General features: G+C 31.8%; 1 protein-coding gene across 3 annotated transcripts; it reads right to left on the minus strand.

The window, feature by feature from the left end:
• Positions 1-8,847: 8,847 nt before the first annotated feature.
• Positions 8,848-17,415, minus strand: LOC138328367 (uncharacterized). 3 transcript variants are annotated; one of them, XM_069275147.1, is made up of 8 exons: positions 17,250-17,415; positions 15,635-15,814; positions 15,117-15,316; positions 14,742-14,842; positions 14,501-14,611; positions 13,916-13,952; positions 12,846-13,408; positions 8,848-12,177 (listed from the first exon to the last, which is right to left on the minus strand). In XM_069275147.1, the coding sequence occupies exons 2-8, from the start codon at positions 15,806-15,808 to the stop codon at positions 11,900-11,902; spliced, it is 1,464 nt and encodes a 487-aa protein (XP_069131248.1). In that variant the 5' UTR covers positions 15,809-15,814; positions 17,250-17,415; the 3' UTR covers positions 8,848-11,899. The 3 variants fall into 3 exon arrangements, with proteins under 3 accessions (XP_069131248.1, XP_069131246.1, XP_069131247.1); XM_069275145.1 differs by having other exon boundaries at positions 14,742-14,848; positions 17,250-17,414; XM_069275146.1 differs by having other exon boundaries at positions 14,742-14,845; positions 17,250-17,412.
• Positions 17,416-17,693: the final 278 nt, after the last annotated feature.

The raw sequence follows: 17,693 nt of genomic DNA on the forward strand, positions 1-17,693 counted from the left end.
AGGCGGAAGTATTAACAGATCTATTTTTAGACGAGGCTAGTGTTTGAGTTTCCGCGAAAATGTACAAATAAGGCGTCATTTTACCATATATCACGATTCTTATTGTTTGGATATCAAAATACTCACTGATAAAAATAATAAATGTGCAACTCAACCGTGCAGTACAATTTTGTAAAAGTACGACATCTTGTTTGACCCAATATAACGGTATGAAAGGTTTAGCAGGTATAATGAGTATCTGCAATGCTCTTCGATTAAGCTAGTTACGATTTATTCAACACTGACACGTTATTGGCGTAGTTTGGCGTAGTTGGGAGTTAGGGTATTTTTTCCTGTCAATAGATGTATATATGACTCTGCACTGATTTAAGATCTATTTAATTAACGGCCTTGATTTGGTTAATCAGACCGAATTCCTTCGTATAATGTCAGCAACGTTAACGTAATACATGTATAAGGGGACAGTACAACTAAACAATCTCACACGGTGAGTTGGTCAACAACAAAGTGTAGTAACAACAAAGTATTTGTATTTCTTGATGTTGTAAATACTCGTTTTAAATCAATATAGAAAGTGATTTACTAAACAGGATTTAAAACAACTATTCATAATAATATCGATATATAAGCGAAATAAATATTCCCTAACGAATGCAGTCCTTGCAATGACAATAGTATTTGTATAGGTGTACACACAAGTACCAATATCATCAAGTAAACCACATGGTACGGTTATTAATTACTCGGAATTTTGAAACGTTAAATACCTAACTATTGAAAGATATTAACTTCTTCAACCTTTTGTTTTTCAATTATTATTTATTAACTTAAAGGCATCGGAAATATCCCAGTCAATACAATATGTATTACAGCCATTAGGGTAAGGTAAACACACCGATAAACAATCTGTGTAGGAAGTAAACATACCGCAAAATGTGTGTATGTCGGTCTGTAGGTCTGGCTAAATATAAACTCTGAAATGTATGTCAGTCGGTCCATGACTATATCGTATGATCCGGGTGTGTCGGTATTATACCTCTGCATTGGACTGTGATATGTTTTGTTTACCCATTGCACCATTTAAACCCTGTTTAAGGACAATCGTACATTAGTTTGTATACTTATTTGTGATATCTCAAATTTGTGTTGAATGCATTATCCATTATGTAAGTAGACTTTCTGGCCAGTTGAATTGGAAATAAATTTTAAAAAAGTCTAAAAGCGGGAATTTTTTTTGTATTTTGTGTGGTACATGTATATAGGATCTTAAATGAGCGTTTATTTCATATAAGATTGTATGATGTGAGTCTTTGGGATACTTTTTATTTCACAACGACAACAACCTTCATAACAACAATCTACATTTGAAAGAATATCGCGTCAAATAGTATTGCGAAATTACGGCGGAGGCCGCCATTTTGTCTCGCCGTCCTCAAAATCCTGATGTCAGAAATACATATCACAAAAGAAAAACCTTCAGAGGGCCGTTTATTTTTCCTTTTGTCACGAATTTAACACAATGCCATTATATACGCTGATTTTCTCAATCACTAAATCTTGGACATTGTATTGTAACATGTGATGACAGCTAGATTTTTTTAGATTTGATTGTGTAGGTATATTTAAATGTTTACTTATTTGCGTAGGCGCACCTTTATTTTGTGCTGCATTATGCCAAAAAGAAGTCGGTTAGTAAATCAATTTATATTTATATCAATAGTCAAAGCTTTGACAATAATCACGTTTTGATTACATGATCCCCTCATGTACATTTCACATCACATGCCATTGTCAAGGTCAAACGGTAATAGAACGCTTACAAGTTGTAATTAAGGTATCATATGACATGTAGATTCATTAGTACTAAATTTTTGTTGATTTGTTTCAAATATCTTTTAATTACATAAATGTAATTATGATTATTTTATGAAATTTTGAATTGACCAGTCTTTATTTATTCTACTGAAGATATACCTTAATTTGTGTTTATCATTCATGCGTGTGAAACTACATTCATTCAAATATCCCCGCAATATTCTATGTTTGTATGACATTGTTATATACTCCTAAGGAATGGGGGTGTATTCTTCAAACACAGTTGATGACTAATACCCATGTGATATCCAAACAGCCTAGTACCTGGTTTCTATATGTATTCCAGCACTGCATGGGTCGTGTTAAATGTAATTGTATGGCAGTTTTGAATAATTTCATATTTGTGTTATTCACGTCGACATACCTAGCCATTTTTTCATTAAGAGATATTTGTCTTATCTTTGCAAAGATAAACTGTATAAAATGTAAACATTTTGAATATATGTTCGCTTCTGTCACGGTCCCTCCGATTAAATATGAGCTTTAATCTTCATTAAATAGGTCATTCATCAGAAGTTACATCATGGAAATTTTTTCTGATTGAGCAAATATTCTAGTCTTACTAGTTGTTCATTAGGTTTCCTACCAGTCAAAATTAGAATATTTTCAAACCATTCTGTTTCAAATACAAATTACTGTAAATAATAATGTACAATCAAACCTGTCCCATTGACCACTTGTACTAAACAGCTATCCATCATATCTGAAAATAACATATTTCTTCAGAAAAACATTCTTCTTATATATAATTATTTGTCCTGTTTTCAAATAGACTATTACCATATTATTTACCATTAAAGGTCGGTAGCTCTTTCACAAGTGTTCATATACCATAAGCCTTATACTGTTTTATTTTTGTGAACATCGGAGACCAAAAACCAATACCGCTGACATTTCAAGGTAATCCAACGTCAAACTATGTTACAAAAATATAGAGGATGCTGTTATTTTTTAATTCTGACGTCACGTTATTATTTCCTGTGCCACGTCATTGTTTATTGATGTGTCACGTTATTATTTATGTATGAAGTCACGTCATTGTTTATGTTATGACGTAATAGTGCTTTTTTTTACCCAAAATTGCCAATTGTCAAAATTGCCATCACACTACGAATGAAGTTATGTCAGATACATTTCGTAAGCAATACAGTGAAACTTGTCTAAACCGGATGTCACTGGGGCCACTAGTACAGGTAAACATAACCATATATTAAGAAGGAAAATGTCATACAATTTCGTCGGAATATACAGGGACCAGATCAGACAAAAGTCAGTTTTGACAAGTTATACTGTATAAGAATAAGACAACACATTTGTAAATTTGAAAGTTTATTTTTTTTCTGTGTTTTTTAACAATTGCAACAATGCATATAACAATAAAGTTTGAGATGTAAACAATATCAACAACGATGAGTTTGTATGAAAACAATGTGGTATAAACATGATACGTTTATGAAATAAATGAGTTGAAATATATTTTAAAAAAAATGATGAAAGACAAAATATTTAAACTTCACATTCATTCATTGGTTATATTAATGACTCACATGAGCAATCCGATCAAAATAGTTTGTTCATTGCTAACGAACAAGCCATGAACATATGGTTTTAATAATATTGTCTGGGGTGTAGCACAACCATTCCGGTATGAATTTAAAAAAACATGCATTGCATGTAATATGAAATCAATTTTTCACTATTGCAAGTATATATAACTATGTATGCTATATGATGACATGGCACAGATTTGCTGATGTAACAAGTCTTAAAATACATTCTGTAAATTAGAAAAGGACATATAAGATGTTAATTGGCAAGTAAAAGGATGTATTTGAAAAGACTTGTATCAATCCTGTTATTATAAACATGGCTACATGGTATACAGTGCATTCTTTACAACTTATTAGATGAAGGTGACAGAATACAGATATTTATTAGAATGGGCTCCAACATTATGAAATACAAATAGCAAAAAAAACCTTTCAGTTTGAGCCATACAACTGTTTCGTACCTTAGGTGTTTTGAAATACTTTGAAACTCGAACTATGTTTTTTTAATTATAAGACTCATACTTTTAAATGGATATTAGTTCAATAGATATTATTTCTTTTTAAGTAGGTTTCAAATAACAAAACATCTAATTTCTATTTACAAAGACCCTGTCATGACGTCAGAAAGACAAATAGCAAAAGAGAATCTTCAGAGGGCCATTTATTTTTCTTTTTGTCACGATTTTAAACTAGCATGTCTTAACACAATGACATTATATACGCTAATGATCTCAATCACTAAATCTTGTATTGTATCATCTGATGACCGATTTTCACCTTTGATTGCGTAGGTATATTTAAATGTAAACGTATTTGTGTAGGCGCACCTTTTTTGTGCTGCATTATGCTAAAAAAATTCGGTCATTAAACCAATTTATATTTAGACCAATTATTTAAAACTTAAAATAAATAATCATGTTTTGATAACATGATCCCCTCATGTACATTTCACATCACATGCCATTGTCAAGGTCAAACTGTGATAGAACGCTTACGTGTGGTAATTAAGGTCCATATGACATGTGAATTCAGCACTACTAAATTACTGTTGATTTGATTCAAATATTTTTTAGTTTGTTATGATTATTTTATGATATTTTAACTGACCAGTCTTTATTTATTCTACTGAAGAATAACATTAATTTGTGTTTATCATTCATGCGTGTGAAACTACATTCATTCAAATATCCCCGCAATATTCTATGTTTGTATGACATTGTTATATAATCCTAAGAAATGGGTGTGTATTCTTCAAACACAGTTGATGACTAATACCCATGTGATATCCAGATAGCCCAGTTACTGGTTTCTATATGTATTCCAGCGCTGCATGGGTCGTTTTAATGTAATTTTATGGCAGTTTGAATAATTTCATATTTGTGTTATTCACGTCGACATACCTAGCCATTTTTTCATTAAGATACATTTGTCTTTTCTTTGCAAAGATAAACTGTATAAAATGTTAACATTTATATGTCCCTCAGATTAAATATGAGCTTTAATCTTCATTAAATAGGTCATTCATCAGAAACTACATCATGGAAATTGTTTCTGATTGAGCAAATATTCAAGTCTTACTAGTTGTTCATTAGGTTTCCTACCAGTCAAAATTAGAATATTTTTAAACCATTCTGTTTCAAATACAAATTACTGTAACCATTGACCACTTGTACTAAACAGCTAGCTATCATATATGAAAATAACATATTTCTTCAGAAAAACATTCTTCTTATATATAATTATTTGTCCTGTTATCAAATAGACTATTACCATATTGTTTACCATTAAAGGTCGGTAGCTCTTTTACAAGTGTTCATATACCATAAGCCTTATACTGTTTTATTTTTGTGAACATCGGAGACCAAAAACCAATACCGCTGACATTTCAAGGTAATCCAACGTCAAACTATGTTACAAAAATATAGAGGATGCTGTCATTTTTTAATTCTGACGTCACGTTATTGTTTCCTGTGCCACGTCATTGTTTATTGATATGTCACGTTATTATTTATGTATGAAGTCACGTCATTGTTTATGTTATGACGTAATAGTGCTTTTCTTACCCAGAATTGCCAATTGTCAAAATTGCCATCACACTACGAATGAAGTTATGTCAGATACATTTCGTAAGCAATACAGTGAAACTTGTCTAAACCGGATGCACTGGGGCCACTAGTACAGGTAATCATAACCATATATTAAGAAGGAAAATGTCATACAATTTCGTCGGAATATACAGGGACCAGATAAGACAAAAGTCAGTTTTGACAAGTTATACTGTATAAGAATAAGACAACACATTTGTAAATTTGAAAGTTTATTTTTTTTCTGTGTTTTTTAACAATTGCAACAATGCATATAACAATAAAGTTTGAGATGTAAACAATATCAACAACGATGAGTTTGTATGAAAACAATGTGGTATAAACATGATACGTTTATGAAATAAATGAGTTGAAATATATTTAAAAAAAAATGATGAAAGACAAAACATTTAAACTGTACATTAATTCATTGGTTATATAAATGACTCACATCAGCAATCCGATCAAATTAATTTGTTCATTGCTAACGAACAAGCCATGAACTTATGGTTTTAAGGATATTGTCTGGGGTGTAACACAACCACTCCGGTATGAATTTAAAAAAAAAAAAAACATGCATTGCATGTAATATGAAATCAATTCATCACTATTGCAAGTATATATAACTATGTATGCTATATGATGACATGGCACAGATTTGCTGATGTAACAAGTCTTAAAATACATTCTGTAAATTAGAAAAGGACATATAAGATGTTAATTGGCAAGTAAAAGGATGTATTTGAAAAGACTTGTATCAATCCTGTTATTATAAACATGGCTACATGGTATACAGTGCATTCTTTACAACTTAATAGATGAAGGTGACAGAATACAGACATTTATTAGAATGGGCTCCAACATTATGAAATACAAATAGCAAAACAACCTTTCAGTTTGAGCCATACAACTGTTTCGTACTTTAGGTGCTTTGAAATACTTTGAAACTCGAACTATGTTTTTTTAATTATAAGACCCATACTTTTAAATTGATATTAGTTCAATGGATATTATTTTTTTAAGTATGGATCAAATAACAAAAATTCTAATTTCTATTTACAAAGACCCTGTCAGAAAGACAAATAGCAAAAGAGAATCTTCAGAGGGCCATTTATTTTTCCTTTTTGTCACGATTTTAAACTAGCATTGTCTTAACACAATGACATTATATACGCTGATTAGCTCAATCACTAAATCTTGTATTGTATCATCTGATGACCGATTTTCACCTTTGATTGCATAGCTATATTTCAATGTAAACCTATTTGTGTAGGCGTACCTTTTTTGTGCTGCATTATGCTAAAAAAATTCGGTCATTAAACCAATTTATATTTAGACCAATTATTCAAAACTTAAAATAAATAATCATGTTTTGATAACATGATCCCCTCATGTACATTTCACATCACATGCCATTGTCAAGGTCAAACTGTGATAGAACGCTTACGTGTTGTAATTAAGGTCCATATGACATGTAAATTCAGCACTACTAAATTACTGTTGATTGTTTCAAATATTTTTTAGTTTGTTATGATTATTTTATGATATTTTAACTGACCAGTCTTTATTTATTCTACTGAAGAATAACATTAATTTGTGTTTATCATTCATGCGTGTGAAACTACATTCATTCAAATATCCCCGCAATATTCTATGTTTGTATGACATTGTTATATAATCCTAAGAAGTGGGTGTGTATTCTTCAAACACAGTTGATGACTAATACCCATGTGATATCCAGATAGCCCAGTTACTGGTTTCTATATGTATTCCAGCGCTGCATGGGTCGTTTTAATGTAATTTTATGGCAGTTTGAATAATTTCATATTTGTGTTATTCACGTCGACATACTTAGCCATTTTTTCATTAAGATACATTTGTCTTTTCTTTGCAAAGATAAACTGTATAAAATGTTAACATTTATATGTCCCTCAGATTAAATATGAGCTTTAATCTTCATTAAATAGGTCATTCATCAGAAACTACATCATGGAAATTGTTTCTGATTGAGCAAATATTCTAGTCTTACTAGTTGTTCATTAGCTTTCCTACCAGTCAAAATTAGAATATTTTCAAACCATTCTGTTTCAAATACAAATTAATGTCACCATTGACCATTTGTACTAAACAGCTAGCTATCATATATGAAAATAACATATTTATTCAGAAAAACATTCTTCTTATATATAATTACTTTTCCTGTTTTCAAAAAGACTATTACCATATTGTTTACCATTAAAGGTCGGTAGCTCTTTTACAAGTGTTCATATACCATAAGCCTTATACTGTTTTATTTTTGTGAACCTCGGAGACCAAAAACCAACACCGCTGACATTTCAAGGTAATCCAACGTCAAACTATGTTACAAAAATATATATGACACGTTATTATTTATGTATGAAGTCACGTCATTGTTTATGTTATGACGTAATAGTGCTTTTCTTACCCAGAATTGCCAATTGTCAAAATTGCCATCACACTACGAATGAAGTTATGTCAGATACATTTCGTAAGCAATACAGTGAAACTTGTCTAAACCGGATGTCACTGGGGCCACTAGTACAGGTAAACATAACCATATATTAAGAAGGAAAATGTCATACAATTTCGTCGGAATATACAGGGACCAGATCAGACAAAAGTCAGTTTTGACAAGTTATACTGTATAAGAATAAGACAACACATTTGTAAATTGACAAAGTTTATTTTTTTCTGTGTTTTTTAACAATTGCAACAATGCATATAACAATAAAGTTTGAGATGTAAACAATATCAACAACGATGAGTTTGTATGAAAACAATGTGGTATAAACATGATACGTTTATGAAATAAATGAGTTGAAATATATTTTAAAAATGATGAAAGACAAAACATTTAAACTGTACATTAATTCATTGGTTATTTAAATGACTCGCATCAGCAATCCGATCAAATTAGTTTGTTCATTGCTAACGAACAAGCCATGAACATATGGTTTTAATAATATTGTCTGGGGTGTAACACAACCACTCCGGTATGAATTTAAAAAAACATGCATTGCATGTAATATGAAATCAATTTTTCACTATTGCAAGTATATATAAATATGTATGCTATATGATGACATGGCACAGATTTTCTGATGTAACAAGTCTTAAAATAAATTCTGTAAATTAGAAAAGGACATATTAACATGTTAATTGGCATGTTAAAGTATTTGAAAAGGCTTGTATCAATCCTGTTATTATAAACATGGTACCATGGTATACAGTACATTCTTTACTACTTAATAGATGAAGGTGACAGAATAGAGACATTTATTAGAATGGGCTCCAACATTATTTAATAAAAATAGAAAAAAAAAAAAAAAAATAAAAAAAAAAAAAATACATTTCAGTTTTAGCCATACAACTGTTTCGTACTTTAGGTGTTTTGAAATACTTTGAAACTCGAACTATGTCTTTTAATCATAAGACCCATACTTTTAAATTGATATAAATTCAATGGATATTATTTCTTTTTAAGTAGGTATCAAATAACAATAATGTTCTAATTTCTATTTACAAAGACCCTAACTGCATTTATATCGACACTTTGGTGGGTCAAGAAGTATTGTATCGGCAGGTAGTACGCTTTATTCTCGATGATGGATGATAAAAGCGATGTAAACACGATGGTAGTTTCTGTTTTACTTTATACAGGTGGATTAATAAACGAAATTTATGATGGCGATGCAAGTGAATAAGTGGCATTTGCAATTCCATATGAATTTAGATGAACCCCCGCATTAAAACTAACAAAATTCTTACCTGTTATGTTTTAGACTGTAATCACCTATTAGCCCATCTTTTCTGAGAAGACGTATTTTTAACTATTTGTTATATTATTATCGCCTTCGAATATAACGAATATATGCTATCATCGCGAAAAAAACTAATTTATCAGTATCATATGTCGTAAAATTATCATGAAAAAAACATTTTTTTTTAAATTATCAAAATATGTTAACAAGAACATGAATATATCACAGTAAAACGTATATACAGTTCTCCAAACTTGCTATACGTACACACCTGATGAAACTAATTTTCATATAAAACGATACATAGATCTAACATACATATGATAAGAAAATGATCATGGTACTTCAATCACAACTCCAAAAACTTGTATGATATGGCAGTATACATTCATATTCCATATTCATTTTGATACGACATTTTGATAAGTTTGAATTTAAATTGTATTAAGATTTATATTTTCAAGCAATTGCACTCCACAGGAAAAAATATACCATTAAACAATAAAAATGTCTGTTCTTTTACAAATTTGTGACATCTTGACCATCCCAAGGAGACAAAAATAGCTATATTACTACGGCATCATGTCAAAAAGTTCAAGATTAATTTTACTTAGCTGGTTTTCGCTTTCATGTTCTTGAGGATGGCCAAGAAGAGACATTTGTAATGTTTAAATTTAAGATTGATAATTGCACTAAATCTATTGTAAACAGCATGGCAGTTGATATAAAATATTATTACTAATCAGATCCAATCTATAGATATGTACATATCAACATAAATAGTAAAAATAAATGATAAGGAGATAAACAGGGTACAAAGCTAGTATATCAATAACCCGAAATAAAGGGCAAAATTAAATTCAAAGTAAAACCAACAATTATTTCTATTGAATATATATTCAGCCACTATAGGACCTTCTTCAGTCCAAAATGACACTCCTAAACAAAAAGTAAAATGAGACTAGGGAGGTTAACAATGAGAACAATGATCAACTAATTCATGTTAAATTCACATTAAGAAAAATTGCCTGTGTAGATGCAATGAACGACCATTATTGAAATAATTTTTGCATTTCAAAATGTATGTACGTTACGAATGGCCTCATCAACTAGATATATATTCGTATCATGTACTCCATATTTGATATTCAACAATTTCCTATCTAAATAACATGTTTCAAACGTGAAGTTGGGGTGTTGAAACAGGTACAAACTAAGGTCATTGATAGTTAACATATGGCAAATACATTACTCTTACTTTAACCAAAATGGCTATAGTTTAGTTTTTATAACAGTGTTCTTCTGTAGGAGCAACAATTTGTTCTGGCACATTCCAGTAACAAGAAATTAACGTTTTATCTGATCAAATACAATCAGAAACAATTACAAAGTTTAGCCCTGGACTAACGATAACTTAACCATATTTGGTAATTGGGTGGTCGATGTTTACATATATATATTTGCATATGCCCCTGTATAGTCAACGGGAGGGGAATTGCGTTCAAATTAGCGTAATCGCAATGACGTATGGATACAAACGCAGTGCAGGTTCAGACTACTTCTAGTTCACGCTTCGATAAGATTTTGCGTCATACATGTAAGTTGACGGATTTCAAAATAACAATAAATTATATGTATTTGACATCAAAACAAAAGATGTGATCAAGCATTGTAACGGTAATAAACTACAAAATGAATCGCTGGTCGGGGCTACAACCGGGGGGCTTTCCTCAGGAATGTTCGGGGAACCCCATAGTTACGTCAGATGTAGGCCTTCATGTACATGTATGTATGTACGGTCACACATCTCAATTAAATATACAGAACATCTGATTGCCGGTGAACAATTATGGGAGCGTCTAAGCGAACAATAGGTTAACAGATCATATACAGGTTTCCAGAAAAAAAACATTACAGGTACGTCTAGCCTATCTGAAACAGCATAATCAGTTTTAAATAGCCCCTTTGTCTTTGCATTCAAAATAGGCCTAGACACAGTCAAACACTTATCTATCCCCCGTACAATAAAATAAAAGTCATGACAGAATTGAGTCTAAATTGCGTTCTATGACCGATACATACATGACAAACATTCAGCAGTTCAACGGTCATACAATCAATACGTTATCACAGTAACTTTCCTCGGTTGAAAATCAAATATGGCGGCTCGCTTCACTTCGGACCGCCTCACTACCCTGACAACAAGACATACCGGTAGTCGTTCCGTCTTGGTTATCTCAATTTTTATTCGAAATGGACATTATTGATATATTATCAAATTGAATTTTTTTTTTTGAAAATAATTGAAAAGTTTCATTGTTGTATTTCAAACCAAACTGCAGCTCTAACATTCAACAATCGGAACTATATCTTCGGTCATCCTGACTACCGTAGTTACCAAACTTAGCAACCATCACCGTTTTAAATTTGAAGTAAAATTGGATTTATTTATGTAAATATATATAGATTGAACAGCGTTTTGATTGCGTTAAAGGTGGTAATAAAAACATTGTTCAATCTCCCTCTCTATATATAATAATTCCAGCGAGCAGAAAACACATATAATGTATAAATAGCCAGTACAGTGCAACTTAACCTCTACGATTAATTAGCTTCGGATTTTCCTTAGTATGTCTTTTCCACCAATGTCAGAAACAGCTTGATTGATGTCAGCAATGTTAATGCCTGGGTTACACTGAATGGCCTTCGCGAGTGTCCTGTAAGCACGTTCTTTCGCTTGGGTATGGTCCTCCTCAATAATGTCGATATCTGTTGTCGATATGTTCAAGTGTCTGCCTAGGTCACGATACCTGCGCTCTGGGGCCAAATACTTCGATAATTTTATTGCGTGTTGCATCAGCTCTCTGTGCTCAATTTCGGATTTCCCTGTGAAAAATGAAATTCGATAAATTCCTTAATATACATGTTTATCATTACTTTGATTATAGTCAAAGCCCGAATAAGGTATATCAGTGATGATTCAACTATTTTTTTTAACAAATTGAATAAAATTTGTATAAAATTAAAAAAAAACAACTGTTGAACAATTATTTTGTTTTTAGGATAATGAATAAATACAGTAATGTCGACTTATCATTTAAGCATTGATGCATTCAATGCTTATAATTAATTTTCCAGGCTAGTTATAAAATGAAATACGTTTACACGTACGATTCCATTTATTTTTTCCAGAGGATTATTTTTTCCAAAACAATACGCAACGTCAATGTTTCTATTGTGACGTCACGATAACGTCGGGATTTCCGCGCCATTCTCGGATTTTTTTTTCATCGTGGAATGAAAAAAATGAATAGGTCAATCAGAAAGCCAGTAACAAAGAGAAAATTAATTATTTTTATTTAAATGTGGATTAACATTTATCAGAAGTGTATAAAGCCTCTATGGAAACTTGTCATATCTTTCTATTGTACTGAAAATATGTTAGTCAGATATATCTTCAAAGAATGAGTGTATGATAAAATTTTCACTTTGGTATATTTTTTTTTACATTTTATATTAAGTACTTCAGTACTTTTATTGTTTGATCCCCTTACCTTTATTCGAATTTATGTTTTTGTTCTCTGTTGTCGTAACTTCTAATGGACTGGCAACTGCGTCTTGTTCTATGGAAGGAATATCGTGACGCGGAGAACCAGTTGAAGCTCGCTCATCTCCCGAGATAACCTCAGAGACTTGGTCTGCAGAAGGGATATCGTGAGGGATAGGATTATTTGTAGGATCGTTTTCTGTCGTCGGTGAAGCAGCCGTAAACATTGTCGGATCTAAGGTATTCGAATAGTCAATAACCACTGTTGGAGAATCAACTTCAACATCAGAAAACTCCTCATATTTATTATTATCTATCTGACGATGGTAATCATCGTTCTGTCCAATGGCTGTGTAACGGTACTGCCCATTACTACATGTCGAGTGATATGTGTCCTGATCGTCGGAAGTTTCAGACGTCTCAAAACTCTCATCTCCTCCATTATGGTCAACTGCTACGGTGTTGGTGATTCCGTCGCTTACACGAATGTACTGTGGAATATAAGGACGCACTCCTGAAGCAATACTGCAGGTGTTGCTCTCCGGGTCAATTATAGGAGATATTCCATATCTGAGTGGAAATGTGAAAGTATATATATATTTATCCAAAATACAAAGAGACAATGAATTTTTATTTCATTCAAAATCAGAATAAAACATAAAGTAAATGAATCTAGGTCTTAATGACATTGATATGAAAGAAATACATGGTAGAAAGAAGTTAGAACTAACCGTGAACAGCAAAAACAAAATAAAAATATCTAGTGCCATAATTCAAAATTTTTGTCGGGAGATAAAGAAATTTGCAGTACTTATAAATGAATAGATACATGTATCATGATGACCTCGTGTTTAAGACCTAATTATGATATTTGAACTAATAATTACATAATTATGTAATCATTACGTAGTTCTGAACATGATGAATTAGAATAGCATATACTGAATTTAAATTATCAGTCCTTGTGGGAAGATACTGTTCGTAAAACCATGTTAATTTGTTTATGTAATGTAACGTCGTATGTTACGATGAAATAAATAAAGTTAAAGAAGTAATTACGAAAAAAAGTATACTTACATTATGTTTTCGGAACACTTCGACCATTGCCGGTATCCTTGTAATCAGAAAAAAAGTACAATAAAAACATTCCCGATATTAGAATAGAGTATCATATTCATTATTGTACGTTTGTTGTCTTTCTGTATGATGAAAAGTACCTTCATTCAACCTGCAATTGATTCCTTATTTTTGATCTTTTAGCAATTTTCAAAAAATATTTAAATTTTTTCCTTTTTATTCATTTTTCATTGTTCTCAGTTGTAAGCGTTTGTTTAAGTTCCTTATAATGATGCACCTGTCAGGCTAGATTAATAAATTATTTTAACTTTGTAATTAATTTTATCTACGTATAAAGTTATTGTTTATTACAATAGTACAATTGTACTGTTTAAATGTGCTAGTGTCATATGCTTTGGTATAGTTTCGGTATCACAACGTTTATATAAAGTCCGTATCCCATGTATGTCAGTTGCCAGGTACTGACCGCTTGTATGTATTTTTCTCTGGGTACTCCGGCTTTCCTCCACTAACAAACCTGGCACGTCATTAAATGACATTCACTGTTAAAAGGAAGTGAAACTAATAAAACCAAAAGTTACTCACCCCTATATCTTAAAAATACCACAAAGCCAATGGTGAGCATGACGGCTATAAATATAACCAACAGTATAATGACCCTGCTGATGTTGGCTTTGTTACTCATTAATTTGTGTTCTGAAACAGAAACAAATACGAACCATTGTTTAACCTCGATCTAAACATAACGCAGTCATACATAGTATCCTTAATTACAGAACAAAACTTGCTTTTGCATTGTTTAAAACAGGTCATGTTTATAACGTACCGTTGAGATCATAATTTGAGTGAGATTCATGTGGACTGTTGTCATGGTGACGCCTTTCAGGATTCCAGCTAATTATTTCTGTGGTTGGTTCCTGTGTACTGCTGCTACGAATAAAAAAATACTGATTTTATTCAAACATATGATTTTTACGGAATCAGTTACATACTGCTATCATTAACTAAGTTTGATGTCATTGAATAGTGCATATAATAGCTATGATTATCAGACTATGTTAAGTGAAGTACAAGCGATGATTATCAGACTATTTTGTGATAATAACAAGCTATGATTATCAGACTATTTTGTGATAATTACAAGCTATGATTATCCGAAGAATTTTTTGATAATTCTCAGACGTAAGTTGTGATAACCAACCTGATGCTAGATTTGATTCGTTTCCCACATACTTCCTTCCGGTCTGGTGCGCACGCAACCTTGACAGCTCTGCCTTCCGCTGTACAGTTCCGACATGGTTTACACTTAAATGCACGTCTAGGATTGTATGTTCCTGGAGAACATGTTTTGCATGGCTTACACTTCATGGCACCGTACTCAGTCATTTCTACCTCAAAACTCTGAAATAAATAAGATCTACTCTTATGTACCTACTTCGGTCACTATATATTCGTTTAATCATTTGTAGGTTCCTACTATGGTTTGAAACATGCTTTTCTTTTATACGGCTTTAGTTATTTCTTTTTAACCATAGAGAAAAAAATATCATTTCACTTCACTGCTATTAAATACTAGTATATAAAAATAATTGCAAAAATTGTAATTGCAAAACAGATTGCTATGATTAAAGTATCCTGAAAAAAGGTAGTTAATATCGTAACATTTACACATGACATCGTATTTAAATGATAATAAACTACTCATGAAGACGGTCTTACCAGATCTGTTTCTTCACCAACTAAACACTTATCACAAGGTTTACATTTCTCCAGCTGTTTGTGGTAATAGCGATTCTTCTCCGCCAAACAAAAGAATGGTGGACGAACTGGTCTGTCCGTGATGGCGATAGTTATCAGAGTAGACAGAAGTAGCAATGTAATAACGCTATCCATCCTTAGCTAATCATCCAAATGAAAAATAATTAAAGACAAAAAAATATCAAAACTTTTCAAAACGATTCCAAGGTTAAAAAGTCTCCTTAAACGGAATAAAAATAATGTTAACTATATTTGTTCTCAAAGCAAGAATGCAGTAACGCGCCTGAACTATGTTGAAAAGTCCGCACCTGAACTTGGAAATGCGCCAAACTGGGAAGTACTAGTTTACTAGAGCAATACCAGCCAGGATGTCAATTGTACGCTTATCATTGGATAGTTTTACGGAGTCACCGCTTCCCAGTGCATTACTTTCCTTTATGCGAATTCACGCCAATTCATAATTATATCGATCCCCTAAGTGCATTCAGTAGGATTATACATGTATATTTAAAGTGCAAGACGCGTAGGGTTTATCTAAAGTAATAAAATCAGACAAAACCAAGCAATCATTGCACAATATCGTACAACAATGTAGAGTTAGCCTAACACAATATAGACTGGTATCTAATACGTCATATTTTGCATGTATATATATATGTTAAACACGATTACCTGGTAAAGTATTGTCAACTTACTTAAACTATTTGAAATCATACGAGATGTGATCCCCAGCTATCACATTATATCTACAAATTGTAACTGTGGCTATACTCAGGTATTTGAAGGAAGAAGTATCAACTGACAGAGGGACTGTCTAAGCTAACAATGCTAAAATAAGGCCCGGCTCACGACGTGATTCTTAGTCATAACTATTTTTAGAAACACCGCGGCCTGGACAAATTTGCTTACAATTCAATGTCTACAACAGGAAGATATTTCATTCATGCAACCGATACGAAATTATGTCACATACATATCATTATTAGTACATCTAAATTGATTAGAAAATTTACAAGTTCACAGGAACATAATCCCTGATAGATCAATAATATATTATATATATGCATTTTGATAAGAAAATATCAGACTGTAAATAAACTGCTTGTAGTGTGCATTGTTCAGATATAAATGTTTTGGAAAATGTTTTCGATTGTAAATGAAACAAACATGAAAAAATAAACAGAGTTGCATTTAAAAAAAAAAATGATAAAAAACAAACAAACAAACAAAAAATAAAGCAAAATATAACCATGTACTTCTTGTCAATATATTTCACACCTTGGAATCTTAAGAAACCAGAAAAACGATTTATTTTATTTTATTTTATTGCACTATTTAATCAATAGTTCAATCAATACAGCATGCATGAATTCATATGAATGCATGAATGCATACTTAACAGCTGTCATTAATATCTCACAGTGCAATTATGCTATATCTCAATATCTTCTAAATAACAGAAATAGGCGAGCGTATACTTAAAGTTTGGAAGTTTTTCCTACATTGATTAAGTACCATGTCAATTACTATGCTACACATTACTAATGCATGATTCATTAAAACAATCAATACTTACGTTAAAGATTAGCTCGTGTGACTGTCATCAACTGGTTTCATTGTTTAATCTGAAGTCTCCATAGCAACGTTTTTACTACACTAACAGCTGATCGTATGTAAACATATCACCTTACCCAGTGGAATGTTTTGATTGGCTAAGAAGCGTCAGGCCAACTCACGATATGTATATAAATAGAAGGGGTTTCCCGAACTTTTGGGTTGTGTCCTAGGCTCGGTTATAACCGGAACAAGGACGTTAAGCCCCATCAATCAATCAACTTTTGGGACTGAAAACATAACAGAAAGTTAAAAGCAGAGAGCTGTATTTAATTCATACTTTGACATTCAATTATATCGATATTGCATATCTATAAGAAATATTAAGCTTCAATAGTTATACACGCTGCTGCATAGAGTTAGATCGCAGTGTTTGTTTCTAAATACCAGTGTTTCTGAAGTGTAG

Source organism: Argopecten irradians, chromosome 7 (genome assembly GCF_041381155.1).
Source record: "Argopecten irradians isolate NY chromosome 7, Ai_NY, whole genome shotgun sequence".
Classification (NCBI taxonomy): domain Eukaryota; kingdom Metazoa; phylum Mollusca; class Bivalvia; order Pectinida; family Pectinidae; genus Argopecten; species Argopecten irradians.